The sequence below is a fragment of the Carcharodon carcharias genome, chromosome 21 (assembly GCF_017639515.1).
Source record: "Carcharodon carcharias isolate sCarCar2 chromosome 21, sCarCar2.pri, whole genome shotgun sequence".
In the NCBI taxonomy this organism is placed as follows: domain Eukaryota; kingdom Metazoa; phylum Chordata; class Chondrichthyes; order Lamniformes; family Lamnidae; genus Carcharodon; species Carcharodon carcharias.
Window position 1 is genome coordinate 45,343,977 of NC_054487.1, and position 19,407 is coordinate 45,363,383.

Below are 19,407 nucleotides of genomic sequence, written 5' to 3' on the forward strand. Positions count from 1 at the left end.
GCTTATTTGAGAAAATGATTTTTCTTACCCCCCCTCCCCCCACCCACACTAAATGTAAACAAAACTGAAATTACATTTGTATGAATTCTTTCTTTATTTTGCACTTGCAGTGTGAAGTGAAACCTTGAGGGCAAAACATTTGGTTCCACCAAAGAACTGTGATTTATTTGCACTGAGGGTTCATAAGTCTTAAACCATTCCATGTGAAGTGGATGAAAGTGTGCAGTGATGGGGGAGACAGAACAAGCTTTGCTGGAGATCAGCTTTCCCCCAAACGTGAAGGAGACACAGCCTGAAGAAATGGCAGAGCCATCAGATAGCCAGGCTGGTAAAAGTGAAACCTTACCAAACAGGGGGAACTGGAAAGGAAAATTTGACTTCTTGCTTTCTTGTGTGGGATATGCCATTGGACTTGGAAATGTCTGGAGATTCCCTTACCTCTGTGGCAAAAATGGTGGAGGTAGGACACACTACTGAACATTACTGCACATAATTTATACAAGTAGGGCATTGACCAACATATGAAAAAGTGTAATGATGTTTCCTTGAGAACACACTCACAAAGAATGTACTGCTGGAAAGTCATTCTTAAAAAGCTACAACCAACTGATGTTACAGACTTCACCCCTTGCCCCCAGTTGAAGCTCACAATTTTCATCCATTCCTTTCTAGTAAACTCTGGTATTCTCACTCCTGCCACCCAGTTACTGCTGGTACTGTTCACCTCATTATCCAATTTCACATTGACACACTTCTTCCCTCAACCCCACCTCAGTTCATGTCATTTCTCATTTGCAATACTCTGGTCCTGTTCTCACATTCATTCTCCTCTTAAATTTGTGCATTACCCCTTCTCCTTTCCTCCTAAATTAAAGCACTCGCTCCTCATCTTTCTCCCTGAGGTCATATTGGAATACACATCCCACAAAAGTTTATTTTGACAGTGTCCTTCTCCTTGTTTACAATTGGCACAATTCTTCCTCTCCTCCCTCAGATCATGCTGCCACCCTTCACCCTTCCTCCAGCTCACACTTGCCCCACCTCTTTCCCCTCAATTAGCAGGTTTATGTAATATGATTCTTTCCTCTCTTACATTACCTCAAGCTTGCATTTTTCTCCCTGGCCACTATGTATAAACTGGCACTTTTCCTCCTCTTCTCCCTCAGCGTACAATGGTAATCTCCTTCACTTCTCATATTGAAATCATGGAGTGTCTCTGGACCATGTGACCCAGAAAATGTAATGTAAAATGTAATGAAAATGTACAGAAAATTCAAGTACACCTGAACCTGGATGCGTGTAATGTGTTGGCTGACCAGGGGAGGGGCAGGCTCCAACGTTTTCATTTTGGTTGGAAATTAAAATGGTCTGTGGAACCACTTTAGCAAAAGAAATCACTGATGAGATTGAAAGTAGAGAGCCTGTTTTCCCCTTGATTGGCGCAAATCAATGTATCAGTGTGGTTCCCCTGTTTATTTGAACCAATGAAAAAGCGAGGCATTTGATGTCTGCAACAGAAAATTTTAATATACAGATTTATGGTGTGACAGCTATATTCAAGGTTTTTACTTGTAGATAAATATACACTAGACAATATCCTGTAGAGTTCCATAGAGAGAAGTGTTTCTTAAATGCCTCAGCAGCTGATGCCACTGACTGGATTGCTCATAAATCAAGTCTTTGGCTTATAGTGGGCCTTTGAATTTAGTTAAAATGCTGGCTTGGTCTTGAATTTTCAAAGTTACAGCTACTTCAACGTTTTTAATTAAACTTTCTGCTGGTGTGGAAGTGTGATCGTGGTCTTCTGTAGTTTTTGCATGTGATTTGCAAATTTAATTTCTGCCCGCTAAACCTTCGACCTATATTACCACCAGATGCCAACCAGATGGAAAGCAAATTAGAATCTAACAATTTTAAATCATATGTTCATATAGATAGAAATAATTTTGTTATATAAATAGATATATGTTTGTGAAATTCAGTCCTTATTTTGTTGGAATAACATTTTATTTATCATATTTCAGGTGCCTTCTTGATCCCATACTTTCTGACGCTAATATTTGCTGGCATCCCTTTGTTCCTGCTGGAAACAGCTCTTGGTCAGTACACATCCATTGGAGGCCTTGGCGTTTGGAAGCTAGCTCCTATGTTTAAGGGTTTGTATATTTGGCTCTGAAATTTTGAACTTGCATTGAAGAATGTATCAAAATTTATTACATGGATTGTAATTTTTTCCAAAATGTTTTGAATTGGAGTTTTTGTCCTGGCACTGAATTGGTAATGTTTATACCATAGCAAAATAAGGAATAAATATGGAAATAGCACTGTAACTTGGAAAGTTAGGCCGAGGGTCTGGGTGAGATGTTGTCCTTTTGCCTTTGAGACCTATAATCAGGTTTACTTTGGACCGACGGAATGAAAACCTCTGTCCACTAGCTGTCCCCACGGAATGTTGTCCAAGCCCTCAAAAGTGGTAAGGTACCTTAACACACAAATGCAGGTTGAAAAATTGCAGTCTCACCACATTGTCAGTATGCCACATGCAAGGGTTCATAAAATCTACCTAATTATGTAAAATGACTTTGGGACAGGCCAAGAATGTAGTGAATGTGGGTCAACATCACAAACGAGCCAATGATTTCTCACTCTAACACCACATAGAAAAATGGAAATGCCATATTGGAGCAGTAGTGGAGTTCTTCTAAGATTGATGTTAATGTACTTAGATGGATCATTGTGAGGGACGTTTACTTATGTCTAACCAATGCAACATGTGACCTTGACAATGCTTTAGAATCTGTATAGAGAATTTTGCTAGCCTTTTAGTATATTTGAAATAAAGAGTATCATACAGCTAGCAATAATTTCATGTTGACTATAGAGCATTGAAGCACAGTGAAAGGAAGGGATCTCAGTGAACAATTTTATATTTTCCCACATTAAACTTCATCTGCCAATTTTGCCTAACTCACCTAACCTATCTATAGCTCTTTGCAGACACTTAGGGTGGAATTTTCCATGCCCGCTGGCATTGGGCATCATGGCAGGCATAAGCAGACAATATGGCAGGAAGGCCAAAAATCAGATTCACAGCGTCATGAAACCAGTTTGCAATCGTCCACTCTGCTTGTCAATGGTGGGCCGCATTTCCGGCTGCCACATGTCGGGAACTTCATTGTAATACATCTGCATATCATTATAAGCCAGCTCACCTGAATCATCCCCCCAACGTTGGATCATCCGAGCACATATTCGTAATTTCACACTGATGTGTTTCACGACAGCATTTATAAGGTGTGCACCGGGCGAGCTGCACTTCGAGAGGAACTCGGAGGTGAATGCACAGTAGTGTTGCACAGTACTCATGAGGATCACCTGTTGGACTTCAAGGTTGAGGTGCTGCACATTCAGGCGAGGGCAGAGGTAAGTCATGTTATACTGGCTGGCTGTCAGTGTGGTGCCGGGGCAAGGGCTGCACTGCGATTGAGGCGAATTGTGGGGGGCAAGGGGTGCACTACGGTTGATGATAGCGCACAAGCACATGCGGGGTGGGGGTCAGGGAAGTGGCCACACATTAGGGAAACCTTGTATAAAGTGACCATTCCTCCGGAGCTGAGACAGTTCAGGTGCAGCCACATTGATGTGCTTGGAGTCGGGCCTCTAGTTTATCTGCCCAATCAAGCAACAGAGAGGCATGAAAGTGCCATCAAATGCTCCAGAGCCTTTCCCCCCTCAGGCACACACTGCAAACTAATGAGAGTTTTAGTGGACTACAGAACAGTTGGACGACTGGGCACATTGTACAATCTCCTTGTGAAACCTGACCATGGAACAGTCACTGCTGGAGGCACTCACATCCCCTTGCAATATCATTATTCTGGTTTGGACCGGTCTCTCCCATGGGTCAAGCTAACTGTGCAATCTTGCAGTGTGGGTTAGGAGAATATCTGCACCTGAGCTGAGAGTACAGCATGCAGTCCAATGGGCAAAGCTGCTGCCAATCGGTCAGGTGGAGTGGGGCAGAGGTGGGTGGGGTTTCAGGCAGCCATGCAGAACACTAAACTCTGGCCATCCAAGTGGTAGCTAGTACTCTCTGGGCTGCATTAAGGGGCATTCAGACTTAACCAAGAGAGGTTCTTAGTACACGCATGCTAACTCACGTATCTCTCTCTTTCATCCTGCAGGAGGAGTACATCAGGAATATGGAGCCTGGTGAACTAGCTGTATGCCTCAAGGCTTACAGAGAGTGAAGATGAAGGAGAAGAGAATGATGGAGGCGCCTGGCTGGGCAGAGGGAGGAGCAACACCCTCAGGAAGAAGGGACGGTTGGGGCTCATGCACACCCTGCTGAAGAGCCACACTGAGCTGTCGCTGGTCAGCGTCTATCTAGACCCAGGATCTGTAGACAGCGCTTGTCATTCCTGCAGATGACTGAGAACCAGTGTCACCGAAGACTGCGTATGTCTAGTGAATTGGTTGCTCACATATTCCCCCTACTGCAGGATTTGGAACCATGGAGACATGGAGGGCAGCTACTGCCAGAGCCATTAAAGTGAATGTGGCGCTCAATTTTTATGTCAGTAGTTCTTTACAGGGCTCCACAAGTGCCCTTTGTGGGATATTGCAAGCCTCCATGCATAAATGCATTCATGAGGTCATGGATGCCATCTTCACAAAGGCACACAACTTTGTGCATTTTGCCCAGGATCAGGAAAGTCAGGATTTGCCCAGATCTCAGGTTTCCCACAGGTGCAGGTTGCCATCAACTGCACTCATGTGGCACTCAAGTGGTTCCACTACTTCAACTTCAAGGGCTGCCGCTTGTTGAATGCTCAGCTGCTGTGCGACCACCACAAATGCATCCTGCAGGTCTACATACGGTTCCCAGGGAGTGTCCATGACTCCTGCATTCTCAGTCAGTCTCAGATCCCTGACGTCTTCCAGGCTCCGCAGAAGCTGCAGGGTTGGTTCCTTGAGGACAAGCAGAGGATGTGGCTGATGACACCCGTGTTCCGGCCTCAAACTGCAGCAGAGTGAAGGTATAATGAGGCTCATGCTGCAACTCGCAACTTGGTGGAGCAGACCATCAGGATGCTGAAGATGAGGTTCTGATGACTGGAGCGGTCTCGTGGAGCCTCGCAATACAGTCCACAGAGGGTATCATGCATCACCATTGGCTGCTGCACCCTTCACAATCTGGTGCTGCAATGGGGAGAACTGCTGGCTGAGGAGCAGTTGGAGGAGCTGCACATCTCCTCCGATGAGGAGGACATCAATAGGGAAGAGGGTGAGGAGGCTCTCAAAGGTGAGGATGATGGCGATGGGACCATTGTGTTGCCCAGATGAGGCAGGCATGCTCAGGAGGCCCTCTTGGTGCAGGATTCATGAAGGATGATGACAACATTCACTGAGGAGACACCATAGATCCTTACATTGCATCTGTGAATGCTTGGCTCTAGTCTGGCTGATGGCAGCACATATACCCACTGTGATAATGCCCCTGTCATGGAGACACATCAGATGCCTATAATCTCTACATTGCAGGAGGATGATGCCATAGATCCTCACATTGCATCTGTGAATGTCTGGCTCCTGTCTGGCTGATGGCACCTCATTTGAGCTCTCTGAACAGGGTCATATCATGGAGATACAGTGGGGAAACTTTAACTTTTCCCGATCAGATGGCATCCTTCATGAGCTGAACATTTCAGGATCACACTGTCACCGGACACAGATGCTGATCAGATGGGGGCCAGCTGCACCCAAAGGTGCTGGGAGCACACAGAGAGAATGACAGAACTCTGTGCCACTGTGATAATGAGCCCCATCAAAGTGCAGGCATGACTGATGCGACCAGTGACAGTGAAGGCACACCATCAGTGTGCTGGGAAGGTTGCACAAAAAGGGAAGAGGCCCTGGACTGAGACATCTGCCTTTATCTTGTGCAGGGACTAAGGTTTCACATCTGAGTGACATGAACACTACTCATCAGAACAAGGAGCCAAAGGCAGGGAGACACTGTTGGGAGTTTATTAACAAAGTGAACTTTATGAATATGTGAATCATCTGAAAGTTTGATTGCAATAGTCAGTCTCTTCATCCAAGTCATTAATATAGATTGTAAATATTCAAGGCCCCAGCACTTATCCCTACGACATTCCACTAGTTACAAATTGGCAACCTGGAAATGACCCATTTATACTGATTCTCTGGCCTGAATTTTCAGTCTCACATCAGGTGTGCAGTGTTGGGAAAATTCCTGGCTCCATGAATCTGACTCCTGAATAAGTGTCCTGGAAGTATTTTTATCCTGAGGGGGGCAGGTGGCTTTTATGGGAATTGTGCCCGACGCCCCCCGAAACAGTTTGTAGACAGCCACAGCAGCTGCTGGGTATAGAAGCGAGCTGGGAGAAAAGCCAGCCTCGGTGTCCAGCACTTTTCCCAACTGTGAAAAAAAGAATGAACCAAAAAACAGCCCTTCAGCACTAACCACTCACACCCCCTCAACCCCTCACACACTCCCTATGCCCCATCCAGGCCAACCTATGCTCCTCCACCCATCCACCTATGACCCCGTTATACTCTCCATGACAACCTATGCCCCTCCACCCATTCCCCATGATCCCTCATACCCGCTAATGCCACTCTAAGTCTCTTCGTCCACCATCCATGATCCCTCATACCCTTCAATGCCAACCTATGCACCTCCATTCACTTCCATGGCTCTTTATAGCCCCTATGCCAATTTAATATCAACTTATGCCAACCCATGCTTCCCACTCACTTTGCCTTTACACCTTTCATGCCAATTCACCCACTATCCACCATGGACAGATCTCACGAACCACACTGAGATTAAATAAAGTTCTTAAGTGTCTATTTTGACTATTCACTATTTACAAAAAATGTTCTAATTGATAAAACAAGGCCCATTCACCACATTTAAATTCCTTCAATCCCTTATAAGAACAAGCATTTGTTTTCATAGTCTCACTTCAAAGACTTTATAAGCAGTTGGGGCTGTCAGTCAAATTTTGAACTGAGGGCAACCCAATGTGACAATGATCCATTGTGAAATCAGTCATGCAACACTAATCCTATAATGGTAACCCTCAGGCTTATGTCAACAGATAGAGTGTAACACCAAGCACTTACTTTTTTCAACACTGTGGACAGTTTCTTTCAAATATTTAAAGGGCAGGAGATGTAACTTCCTTGACAGCTTGACAGCTCCCTTTGACAGTTCCAATGAGCTTATTCACTTTTTCTGCACATTTATGCCTACATTTAACAACCCGAAAGGGCAGTTGAAATCTCCCAAAAGGGCGGTTGAAATCTCCCAAAAGGCACTTCATGTCTCTCAAAGGGTACCTAACCTCTCCCAGGTTAAAGTGTAAGTTGTATTTCCCAATCCCTCCTTGTGAAAATCAGATCAGGCTGAATGTAACTGCATTTTAAGATGTTCAGCTGCAGCCGTGAGCCACAGATGTCTAAAATTCAATCTATCCTCCATTTCCTCCTATATGAAAATGGCGGGGGCCGGGTTCAGGGTGGGACTTCCGGATTTGGGCCTTCAGTACCATTTTTGCTACGACAGAGAGTGTCTCCATCTGAACAAAAATTGAAGCCTCCGTTTCTTGTTAGTGAGCCAGTCCTCTATCCATTTAATATATCACCCCTAACACAATATGCTCTTAACTTGTAATCTTTTATGTGATACCTTATCGAATGCCTTTTGGAATTCCAAAGGCACTACATATACTGGTACCCCTTTATCCACCCTATTAGTTACAGCCTCAAAGAACACTAATAAGTTTGTCAAACACAATTTGACTTTCACAAAACTATGCTGACTCTGCCTAACAGTATTGTGATTTTCTAAATTTTGGCTATTGCCTCTTTATTAATGGATCCTACCTTTTTCCCAATAACTGGCCTTCAGCGGCCAGGGGAGGAGGGGGGCATGTAAAACGGGGGTGGGTAGGCACCAAAATTGGCAGTCCGCCCACCACTTTTAATTGAACAATTAAGAGTCAACTAGGCTATTTATCAAGGCTATTGACCCAAATAATACACTGCCCACACCATAATACATTTGATGTGGGTAGCAGGGTGGGAACAAGAAGCCTGATTTTTAAACTAAAATGGTTAGAGGGCGGAAAGGAATTTTGGGGGTCACTCTTCAGGGGCTGCACTTTGCTGATCATGGTGTAGTCGTCCTTAGACTGAAACCCCTTCCTTCCTACCCACTACCTCTCTTAAATCTACCCTTAACCTCCCACTGGCCCTGTCCCTTAATGCGCCCAAACTCTCCTGGTCCTAGTTCCCGGACTTACCTGCTCTGGGGGTCCTGGTCCCGGTAGCTGCCACTGATGCCTTCCTTCCAGAGAGTGTGACGTCCAGCCCTCATGAATTAGCCCAGCAGTGCTCTATTGCTGCAGGGCTGCTCAGCGAGGAGCTTGTTGGCTTCATGCTGACGTGGTTTCCAGAGGAGTTGGTGGAGGGGGGTGTGGGGTTGTGCCGACCATTCCCCCCCTCCCCATATTATTCAGCATCTGCTTCCTGTCTCCCTCCTCTCTTGTTACATTTGCAGTTTCCAATCCATTGGAACCTTTCCACAATCTAGGCAATTTTGGGAGATTACAACCGATGCATCCACTATCTGTGCAATCACTTCCTTTAAGACCCTTGGATACAGATCATCAGGTCCAAAGGACTTTCAGCCTTTAGTCCTATTAGTATTCCTATTACCTTTTTCTCTAGTGAAATTAATAGTCCTAAGTTCTTCACTCCCTTTAATTTCTTGAGTTTCAACTATCCTTGGGGTGCCTTTTTTGTCTCCCACTGCTAAGACAGATCCAAAATATTTTGTTCAAAACCTCTGCCATTTCTTCATTTCCCATTATAAATTCCCCAGCCCCACCTGCTAAAGAATCAATGCTCACATCAGCTACCCTTTTCCTTTTCATATACTTATCAGAGCTTTTACTATCTGTTTTTATATTTCTTGCTAATTTTCTCTCATACTCCAATTTCTCCCTCTCGATTATTTTTTAGTCATCCTTTGTTGGTTTCTAAAACTTTCCCAATCTTCTGCTGTACTACTAATCTTCGCAGTATTGTAAGTCTTTTCTTTCAATTTGATACCATCCTTAACTTCCTTAGTTACCACAGATGGTGCATCCTTTTGGTAGAATCTTTCTTCCTCAATGGAGTATAATTTTATTGATAGTTATGAAATATCTCCTTAATGACTGCATCTCCGCTGCCTTACCTTTTAACCTATTTTCCCAGTTCACTTTAGCCAACTCTGTCTTCATACCCTTGTAATTGCCTTTGTTTATCCTACCTATCACTCTATTGTCATGCCCTGTACATGTATGTCATATTATGTCATATTCAATCAATACTTTTAAAAATTGGACATAAACAAGCTGTTAAGATGGCTGCTACAAATCATGTGACTTTTGGCATTTGGGTTGCAGACAGCATCACATCTCCATCAAATGCCTAATTAAATATGGACATAGATGAGGGTACCTCCCAGTAATCTGTGGAATTCACACATCTCATTGCTTAAGGATGGGCCCACTCATAAACACTATGAAGTTTACAGACAACCTGCCTCCATGCTTTATACAGGACAAAAGGGAAGAATGAATCTCAATGGCCACTATCAACTACCTGTTGTATCATGATAGCCTCCCCCATTCAAACAAGACCATGTGAGCTTCAGAAGTGTTAACCCAGTAGTCATGTGTTTGAAACTGGTTTCAATCAATGTGCCCTTATTACCCTAGGACCCAGGAGATCATCAGAATCATCAATCATCAGCCAGCCTGAGAACCAAACTCTGAAATTAGCTGCAAGTTATCAAGCAGTCAAAGTACATAACCTGTTCCAGTTTCAAACTTCCCATGATAACCAACCTCTTAGATATTTGACTACAAGTAACCTCACAATCTGCTGTGAACTCTTCACTTTATAAGACCCTCATTTCAACTTTAAATCATCAAATCCCTTCAAGAAACCACAGCCTGCCACACAGGAACCTAGAAATTGTAAAACAAAGGCTGAGTTAACTATAGTCTATAGAAGTGCACCATCTTTATCGGTATCAAATCTTTATGTGTGCATATGTGAGACTATGTGTGTCATTGCATTAATTTGGGATAAGTGTGTGAGAATAAATAATCTTCTTTATTTAAAACTCAGGAAAGCTTGCTGCTGAATTATTTAATTAGAATACATACTCCAAGGTTAAAAAATACATACCTCTTTTCCATATAAAATATATTGAGAGAGATCACACACATTCTGTCCATAACCCTATCACAGACTTTTCCTTTAGTTCTTTTTATCACCCTCTTCTTGACTTGCTTAAAATCTATATATTTATAATTGTTCCCAGTTTTGATGAAGGATCATTGACTTAAAACATTAACTCTCTGTCTCTCTCTCTGCAGGTTCTACCTGACCTGCTTAGTATTTCCAGCTTTATCTGTTTTTATGAAATATTGTCTTTCCAGCACTTGGCTCAATGGCTGAATTTAATATTTTATGTGTATCCTCAGGTAGTTTAAAGGGTATTCTCTTTATGAATCTTGAAGAGGCAATTCCCAGACAGTGTTTATAAAGTGATGCAATACATAATGTATTATTCTGCTCCAAAGTGGAACCGTGCACTTGGAAAATCATAAGACTCATTAGTTGCTACATAAAAAAGTCCATCAAAATTCAGTTGTTGTTTGGAGGGGAAATTGTGTAGTTGGAAATCTTGAATGCTCCAGATCAATGATTCACTTCCATTTTATTTCTTTGAAGATTCTTTTGTAGCCACAATGAATGGTGATCATCGAGTATGTGTTTTTAACATTTTTAATAAGCCATTGGACAGGTATGTCAATAGAATATAGATGTTTTTTCCAATAAACTGCACTCTCTTTCCTGACAGGAGTTGGGATGGCTGCTGTCATCTTGTCCTTTTGGCTTAACACGTACTACATTGTGATCATAGCCTGGGCTCTCTACTACCTCTTCAGCTCTTTCACATCAGTGAGTCCCAGTACTTTGGTATCTTCACCAGTATTTTCCAATAGGTCTGTGCTGATCTTTTCTGTAACTGTGATGGAAGATCCTTGGAAACCTTGGAGAAAAAAACATTGCTGACAATTCCTCCAGATCAGCCTTTACTACAACTAAGCTAGGAGCATTTTTAACAGTCCATTCTTAGAAAACCTTATAATGTTTCCAACACATGCTATTCTTGACCTGACACTGGCTGATGGTGCAGGAGAAAGTTTACTCTTTGCAAAAATCTGTAATATATTTGATTTGGAAGTATTTGGTGGAGTATCTGGAGGAAGTTTACTTCTATATCTGTCTTGTCCTATACCTGCAGTGGCTGCAGGTACCTAATCAAATGAGGCAGGAAGAAGCTATACTGGAATCTCATCCCTTTTTTTTGTAGACTGCAACTACTCAGCAAAGCCCAGGCTAGCTAAGGGAATAAAAACAAAAATAGCTGGAAAAACTCAGCAGGTCTGACAACATCTCTGCAGGTATGACTCTTCATCAGAAATAAGGAAAAATAGAAATGAGGTGAAATATAAGCTGGTTGAGGGGAGTGGGAGAGATAGAGCTGGATAGGGGGCCAGTGATAGGTAGAGGCAAAGAGATTGCCAAAGATGTCATAGACAAAAGGACAAAGGGGTGTTGATGGTGGTGATATTAGCTAAGGAATGTGCTAATGGTGACATTAAGGGTAGAAAGCAGGGCGAGCAAGATACAGAGCCCTAGTGGGGGGTGGGGTGGGGGGAAGGGATCAAAATAGGCTAAAAGGTGGAGATAAAACAATGGATGAAACAAATTTAAAAATAATAGAAATAGGTGGGAAAAGAAAAATATATTTTTAAAAAATTAAAAAATTATAAATTATTGGAAAAAGGGGAATCGGAAGGGGGGTGAGGATGGGGGAGAGAGTTCATAATCTGAAGCTGTTGAACTCAATGTTAAGTCCGGAAGGCTGTAAAGTGCCTAATCGGAAGATGAGGTGCTGTTCCTCCAGTTTGCTTTGAGCTTCACTGGAATATTGCAGCAGGCTAAGGATGGACATGTGGGCATGAGAGCAGGGTGGTGTGTTGAACTGGCAAGCGATGGGAGGTCTGGGTCATGCTTGCGGACAAACAGAAGGTATTCCGTAAAGCGGTCACCCAGTCTGAGTTTGGTCTCTCCAATGTAGAGGAAACCGCATTGGGAGCAGCAAATGGAGTACACTAAATTGAGGGAAGTGCAAGTGAAGTGCTGCTTCACTTGAAAGGAGTGTTTGGGCCCTTGGACAGTGAGGAGGGGGGAAGTAAAAGGGGCAGGTGTTGCACCTTCTGCGGTTGCATGGGAAGGCGCCGTGGGAGGGGGTTGAGGTGTAGGGGATGATGGAGGAGTGGACCAGGTTGTCCTGGAAGGAACGGCGCCTACAGAATGCTGCTGGGGGGGTGAAGGGAAGATGTGTTTGGTGATGGCATCATTCCGCATGATGGTGGTTCAGGTTGGATCAGGCAGAGGGTCGAGTTGGGTCGGGTCAGGGGGAAACCCATGGGGAGTTGTTGGAGGGGGCAGGGAATACTGTGTGGGGGCAATAGTCGGGAGGGAGGGGGTGGTCGGGGGTACAGTCAGGGGTGTGGGGGGGAGTCCAGTGTGGGGTTGGGGGGGCGGGGTGCAGTCTGTGTCTTTACAATAGTTACCTAAAAGTTAGAAGAGATCCTAATTCTTCTAATTTTTTCTGAGTAACTATTTGTGTAACCCTGGCAGAACCATCCGAAGTTGGTGATTTGAACCGTATTTTCAGATGGTTCTCAGGGCAGGGAAACTGCCCAGAGGAAGTGTGCACTTCTGGGCAATTCCCATGCAAACCCTCACCTGTAAAGTTCAGAGAGGGAATCCCCAGCGCACGTTTGGCGTGATCCCCCTCTCAGAGGTTTCGGCCTAATATGTACAGTGTACATGTGGAAGTTGACCTTGTGCTTCTGAATGATATAATTCCGGGCATCATCAATGGTGGTGGTACCAAGGATTGAGATCTGAAGTTACACTGGAGATCAATGCAGTGACCCAGGAGAACCCGTAAATAATGAAAAGAAGTTGGATTTTATTTTGCTTCTTTGATGTACATTGATTGAAGGATATATGTGTTTCTTCTTTAGGAGCTTCCTTGGCAAAGCTGTGACAATGAATGGAACACAAAAACTTGTTTCACTAACTACTCTCTGATTGATACTGGTAACATGACCAGCGCAGTGACAGAATTCTGGGAGTAAGTAATGTTCACTCTGTCTGTTGAATTGGGGACAATTGAATCTATTAGTAATAGTTATTGATTAACTGCGTCGTTACGTGAAATGTAAGACTTGCCAAACACATAGGGTTGGATTTTGCAGCCCCCCAAGGTTTTGAGGGTGAGGGGACACATAAAATCCAGCAGGCATCCTTCTTGCTGCCTACCCACCCGTCCCCGTCTTGTCTGAAATTTCACACGGCAGGGGAGGCATCGGGCGGCCACCCACACTTGGGCCTATTGAGGCCCTTAAGTGGCTATTAATTATCATTAATTGGCCACCTAAGACTCATCCCCCCCCTGCTGATATTTTACCCACAGTGGGGAAAGACCTATGCCATGTGGGCAGCCCAGCAGCTTTAGCTGGCTGGTGTCAGGCAAAGGTGGGTAGAGGGGGTTGGGAACCTCCTTTGCAGACCTCCTGGGCCCACTGGAGGAAACCCCCCACCAACAAAGGTATTCCCTCACCAGCTTTACCCTAGACCCAGCCTCCTAAACACACTCCCTACCAAAACCCGAACCCCAGGCTTATCTGGGCTCCTCGGCTGGGTGGGACTGCCCAATGGCACTGCTCAGACTACAGAGCTACTGGCCATCTGATTGGTGAACAGCTCCCGAGAAGGGGGCAGAAGCCTCACCTTGAAACAATTTACACTGCTTCCAGTGTTAAATTGCTGTAGGGCAGCCGTCAGGATTATAGATGGTCCCTTACTGACTTTTTAGATGGGGTGACTTTGGTGTCCATAAAAGATATTCACTGAATACATGCTGGACACACTGCCCCACACTGCCCAGGATCTTCCATTGACTGAAACATATCTTGAAAGGGTGCGGAATGTGATTTCTACCTGATATGGAGAGCTGCCTTTGATTCATTTAAGAGAGAGGCTTTGGAGATTTGCTGTAGCATTAGGATGCAGGTAGGTAACCTGCAAAAACCAAATTTAAAAAGAAAATCTTTGGTTCCCTCTTTTACTGATGCTAGATAACATTTTGTGACAGCTCACACAAACCTGGCTTAAAATTGTCTGGTTTCATTGCCAACAACACAACTCTAGTTGCTTGGACTTCACAGGTATCTTTTGTGACTAGCAGTTAAACTAAGCAACTTATGGAAAATATGGCAAAAGACACACTTCCCTGCCCTGTCTTTAATTATACCCCCGACTGCCAGGTCTGAGGAGTGGAAATTGAAAAAAAACTTGAATGTCGTGGTACCTGTTTCAGAACTATATTTAAGCACCAATCTGTCCCAGAGCCACCAAAACACTGGGGGAAGGACAGAGGAATCAATTTTGTATGACTCCTGGACATGATAGGTAGAACGTTTACCCACAAATTGAAATAATTTACCTGCTTTACTTGTGGCTGTAGTTGAAATGCTCTAGCCTTTGCACCAATCCATCCTGAACCCCCCACTGTAAATTTTTCCTTAATCACAAAAGTGATGTTTTATTTTTCAGAGCAGAGTGCATCTGGAGCAAAAACATGATTGATGGCTCAGTGGGCTGGAATGCTATTGTTTTTCACCTGCTGATTATGGACTCAGATCCAACCTAGACTAACATGGGGGCCAAAGTGAAATATGTCTGGGACAAGTTCAAAATGCTCTTACTGGGTTCAAGTTTATGTCACAAAACTGTTCTCACATCAGCACCAACAGCCACTCTGTGGTACTCTCACTTAGGAAGGTTGATGTAAAAAATGAAAAGTCACTGGTGCAGAAGAGGATGATTTTTGGAGCTTGGTATAAAGCTAAAATTTTTGAGACAATTTAGAGGTTATATATGTTATTCTGCATCTAATCCATGTTTCACCTAACCTGGGAGTGTTTGATGCTAATACTTGTTTTTCCATTTCACTGTTTAGATGTGCCTCATTTCAATGAGCAGTAATGCACCAAAAAACAACAAATTAACAAGGGAGTATTTTCATACTGCTCATTTTCATTTTCCAGGTATCTTGCACTTTACTTTCTCAGTTGTGCATTCCCTAAGCTGCACTGAATTTTCTAGCTGAAAACGCAGGCAGCAAGCCAACTACCTGCTCACTGACAATGCTGCTATTGGTTAACTCAATGCACATGACCATGGGAGACTTCCCCCTCAATTTTCTTATTCTTTCCTATGGAAAGTGTTTGGACCCCAGCTCTTGATGAATTGGGAATCTTCAATGCATGGCATGAGCATTATTGGCATGAAGTTTTATTTAATTATTTTTTATATGTAAGCACATCTCAAAACCTGATGTAAGTCATTATTATGTCAAAATTACTCCTGACATGAGACTAACCATAATTGCACCAGGGAGCCCTTAAAGAGTGGGGAACATTTGATACAAACCTACCAAATGATCTCTGGGTTGCAGCAGGCAGTGCCTGGAGGAGTATTCCTGCTCACAACAATTATTCCTATCTTGCTGGATCATCATCTTGATTTGGAATGGAGTATCCAGTGTATGTTAATGCTGCCTCCACACACCCAATTGTGGATCACAGATATATCACAATGGGAAGATGTGAGTGGGCCTATGAGGAAGACAACCTGGTGGGGATGGGCTTTTTTCATGCAACTCCAAGTAACTGTTTAAGAAATGCAATTCCAAAAAAATTGAAGTAGTTGTTTGTCCAGATGGCAAGAGGTGAGAGGTATTGTCTTAAATAGTGGGAAAAAATTATATGAAGAACTTAATGCAGTTGGGTTGAAAGATGAAAAGAGCCATTTGTGGATGAAAAATTGGGAATAGATGGAGATTAAGATTCTGTATCGCTTTGAGATAACAAATTTATGTCACAGTATATACTTTTCTATATTTTCAGACGGAATATGCACCAAATTACCAGTGGTCTAGATGAGCCAGGGAGTATACGGTGGCCTCTGGCTGGCACTCTGGCCCTTGCGTGGTTGTTGGTCTATTTCTCAATCTGGAAAGGAGTGGAGTGGACAGGAAGGGTATGACCAAAAATATTCCTGCCTTATTTTCCCTCATAAAAATCAACAGACAACCAGATGGTCCTCATATAGTAAAGTTCAGTCAATGGTTTGCTGGTCTTTGAAAATCAACACACTTTTTTGAATGTTTCTCTAATTTTTGTACTGCACTGTTCACAATAGTGACTGGGTGATTAACCTTTAATTCCAGGAGACTGCAGGCTGATCCTGGAGGGCTTGCAACTCTACTTGTTTGTCAAAACATAGGGGTTTAAAATGGATAGCCCCGAAAAACAGGTGCAGAGATCACAATGCGTGATTAACCCACCCGGATAGTTTGATATTCTTGATGATAAGGCTCAAAGTGCCAAATGGCCTCCCCCTGCTCCTGTTTCTTTTGTTCTTATGTTCAGCACCTGTTTCACCATTCCCTGTAGACTAATCCAACTTGAAATTTGATAAAACATACCAAACACTTGTAGAAGTGTACCAACAGTTAGAAGGAATCAACCAGAACTAACATGTAAGTAGTTAATGATCTCTTTAAATAGCACTGGCAGCAGTGGTGATGGTGGTTGGGAGCAGAGTTCCTTCATGTTGCTGAACATGTGTTCAGCTGCACAGGATTATGCGAGGACAACAGCTGGAGCATGGAGTTCCAAGGTGAGAGCGCTGGCATCAATTCAGCATTGCATGATGCTCTGATCTGCTGCCCTGCATACTTCCACTGGGTGTTAGTTGTGCACACACCATTATGACATCTGGCCACATTCTCAACAGAAGTATGTGGACTCACAGCTGACCCATTACTCCAAGCAACAGACTTTACCGAGCCTGATTTTACACACATAGAGCTAAATTTTCATCTCCCGATGTTGAGCAATACCGTGTCAGGAAGACAAAATGGGAGACATTTGGGACTACATTTTAAAATTTCCCCTCTGATTCCAGGTGTCCGACATTTTCATTGGGTCGGAAAACGTGGCGGGCTAATGCTCACTTTAAATCAGTTTTGGGTTCGCTATTTAAATGCCCGCTCCAAAATCAAGTTTCCCTGTCATTCATTAGTTAGTGTAGACAGCTGGGTCCCTGCAGGCTGTGAGAACCGTGCCACCATGAGCCTTGGGCAAAGCCTCCTGTGGAATCAGAAACCTTTTGGGGGGTAAGTTTAAAGGCCAGCTTCCAGGGCATGGTAATGTTTTATAATAATTGTTACAATCCCTGTGGGGGAAGCAAAATAACTACATTTACAGAATGACCCCTGTATGATGAAATTACCAACATGATTCCATTTTTTGTACCTTTTACTTATACTTGAATCAGAATCTATATAGATTAAACATGAATTCATATCCAAATTATAGTCAATACGAACTATAAATTACACTTGGAATAGTAAATACAACAAAGACTATCTCATGATATTACAAGCATTCATATTACTCTCTACTCAAATGTCGCAACACGTGCAATCTTACAGTCTTTCCAAATCAGCCTCTAGAGTGCACAATCTCTCACTTCTCTCGCTAATGATGGATTTGGTTCTCAAGTCACCAGCAATGCTAGCTTCATTTCATCTGAGTCCCCAGGAGACAGTTGTCACCCCAACAGCACACTCCTGCAGAATCTCCTTAGCTAGATTCACAAAGTCTTGATGACACAGATTCCCCAGAGACTCTTTTATCTTACTCCTTTAATTAACCTTGATTAATGGTCTGTATAGTGCTGGCAAAACTGAGGCATCACCATAAAATTGTCCAATTCACAATTTCTGCTCTAACCCTGTTTTCAGCTTTCTGTCCTGTTTAACTGTATTACACACGTGTGCCTTCTCTGTCCTCCCCTCTTGTTGGATCCAGTCCCCTGTGGTTTGTAGGGACTAAAGAATCCAGGATGCATGCTTGATTCGGGGTGAATGAGTTGATACAGAGACAGAGAACATTAGGAGATCATTGTTAGAATAAACACATGCTATTTATTTACAAACTAAACCCAGTAGCTACACTTATGTGTTCATAATTCAAAACTCCATCTTCGTTCTTCGGTGTCTGACTCTCTCACAGAGGTAGCCTGTGCTACTCTGATATTGGGTATTAAGATCATGTGATCTTACATTACAACACTTGTCTTAAAGGTATATTACATAACAGATTACTACATCCCTCCCACTTTACTGAAAAATACTTTTTACAAATTTCTCAATATATCAAGTTATTTTCACATATCAATTATTTACAGTCAGTCTCTCTGGGGGTTTCCTTATGCATGTAGAACATCTCAACTCGACAGCTTCTGAAGTTTGATTTGAAACCTCCTTTACTGGAGTCTGAGCATCTGGTTCTTCAGTAGATACCTGTAAATCTGTTTCTTCGACTCTTTCAGGTACATTCAGCCCTTCAAACACATCTGTACTCAGTTGAGTTCTTTCAACAGGGGATGACGATTCAGTCTCAAACACTTGTGGAATCATTTCTGGGTATTTGGTTTGTCCTTTTCTTATATGATCCACATGTCTTACAATTACTCGATCTTTGACTTTCACGTGGTAGGAAAGAGGTCTGGTTACTGCACTTATCTCACTGAACAACCATACCGGTCCTTCTCTAAAACTTTTCACAAATACTTTCTCTCTTACATTAAATGCTCTGTCCCAACTGTGACAATCATGTCCCATTTTCTGACTTCGCTGCCATCTTTCTACCATTCCCCCCAAGTTTGGCATAATTAGGCTCAGTCTTAATCAGAGACGGCGCTTCATCAACAATTCTGCTGGTATGACACCTGTTGTCGAATGAGGGATGGTCGAATGGAAAATAAATTGTTGTGCTAATTTATTCGCTATTGACTCTCCAGACAATTTCTTCATACCAGATTTTAAGGTCTGAACTGCTCTCTCAGAGAGTTCATTTGAAGAAGGGTGGTATGGAGATGTTTTCACATGAATAATATTGTTGAGTCTTGTAAATTTGTTAAATTCAACACTTGTGAATACTGTTCTGTTATCTGTTACTAGCACTTCAGGTAGTCCATTAACTGCGAAACTTTGTCGTAGTTTGTCTATTGTCACTGAAGATGTGGGTGACCTCACTTCGTATATGTCCATCCATGTTGAATGAGAATCTATAATAAGTAGAAACATTGTTCCCA

The 19,407-nt window shown here is 43.1% G+C and overlaps 1 protein-coding gene across 1 annotated transcript in view; it reads left to right on the forward strand.

Moving 5' to 3' along the window:
• The first annotated feature begins 228 nt into the window (after positions 1–228).
• LOC121293103 (sodium- and chloride-dependent GABA transporter 1-like) overlaps positions 229–19,407 on the forward strand; it is a 194,330-nt gene continuing 175,151 nt past the window's right edge. Inside the window, exons 1-5 of the mRNA XM_041215738.1 lie at positions 229–460; positions 2,025–2,156; positions 10,955–11,055; positions 13,200–13,309; positions 16,149–16,281. Coding sequence (XP_041071672.1) covers positions 229–460; positions 2,025–2,156; positions 10,955–11,055; positions 13,200–13,309; positions 16,149–16,281 — 708 coding nt within the window. The remainder of the gene's footprint in view (positions 461–2,024; positions 2,157–10,954; positions 11,056–13,199; positions 13,310–16,148; positions 16,282–19,407) is intronic.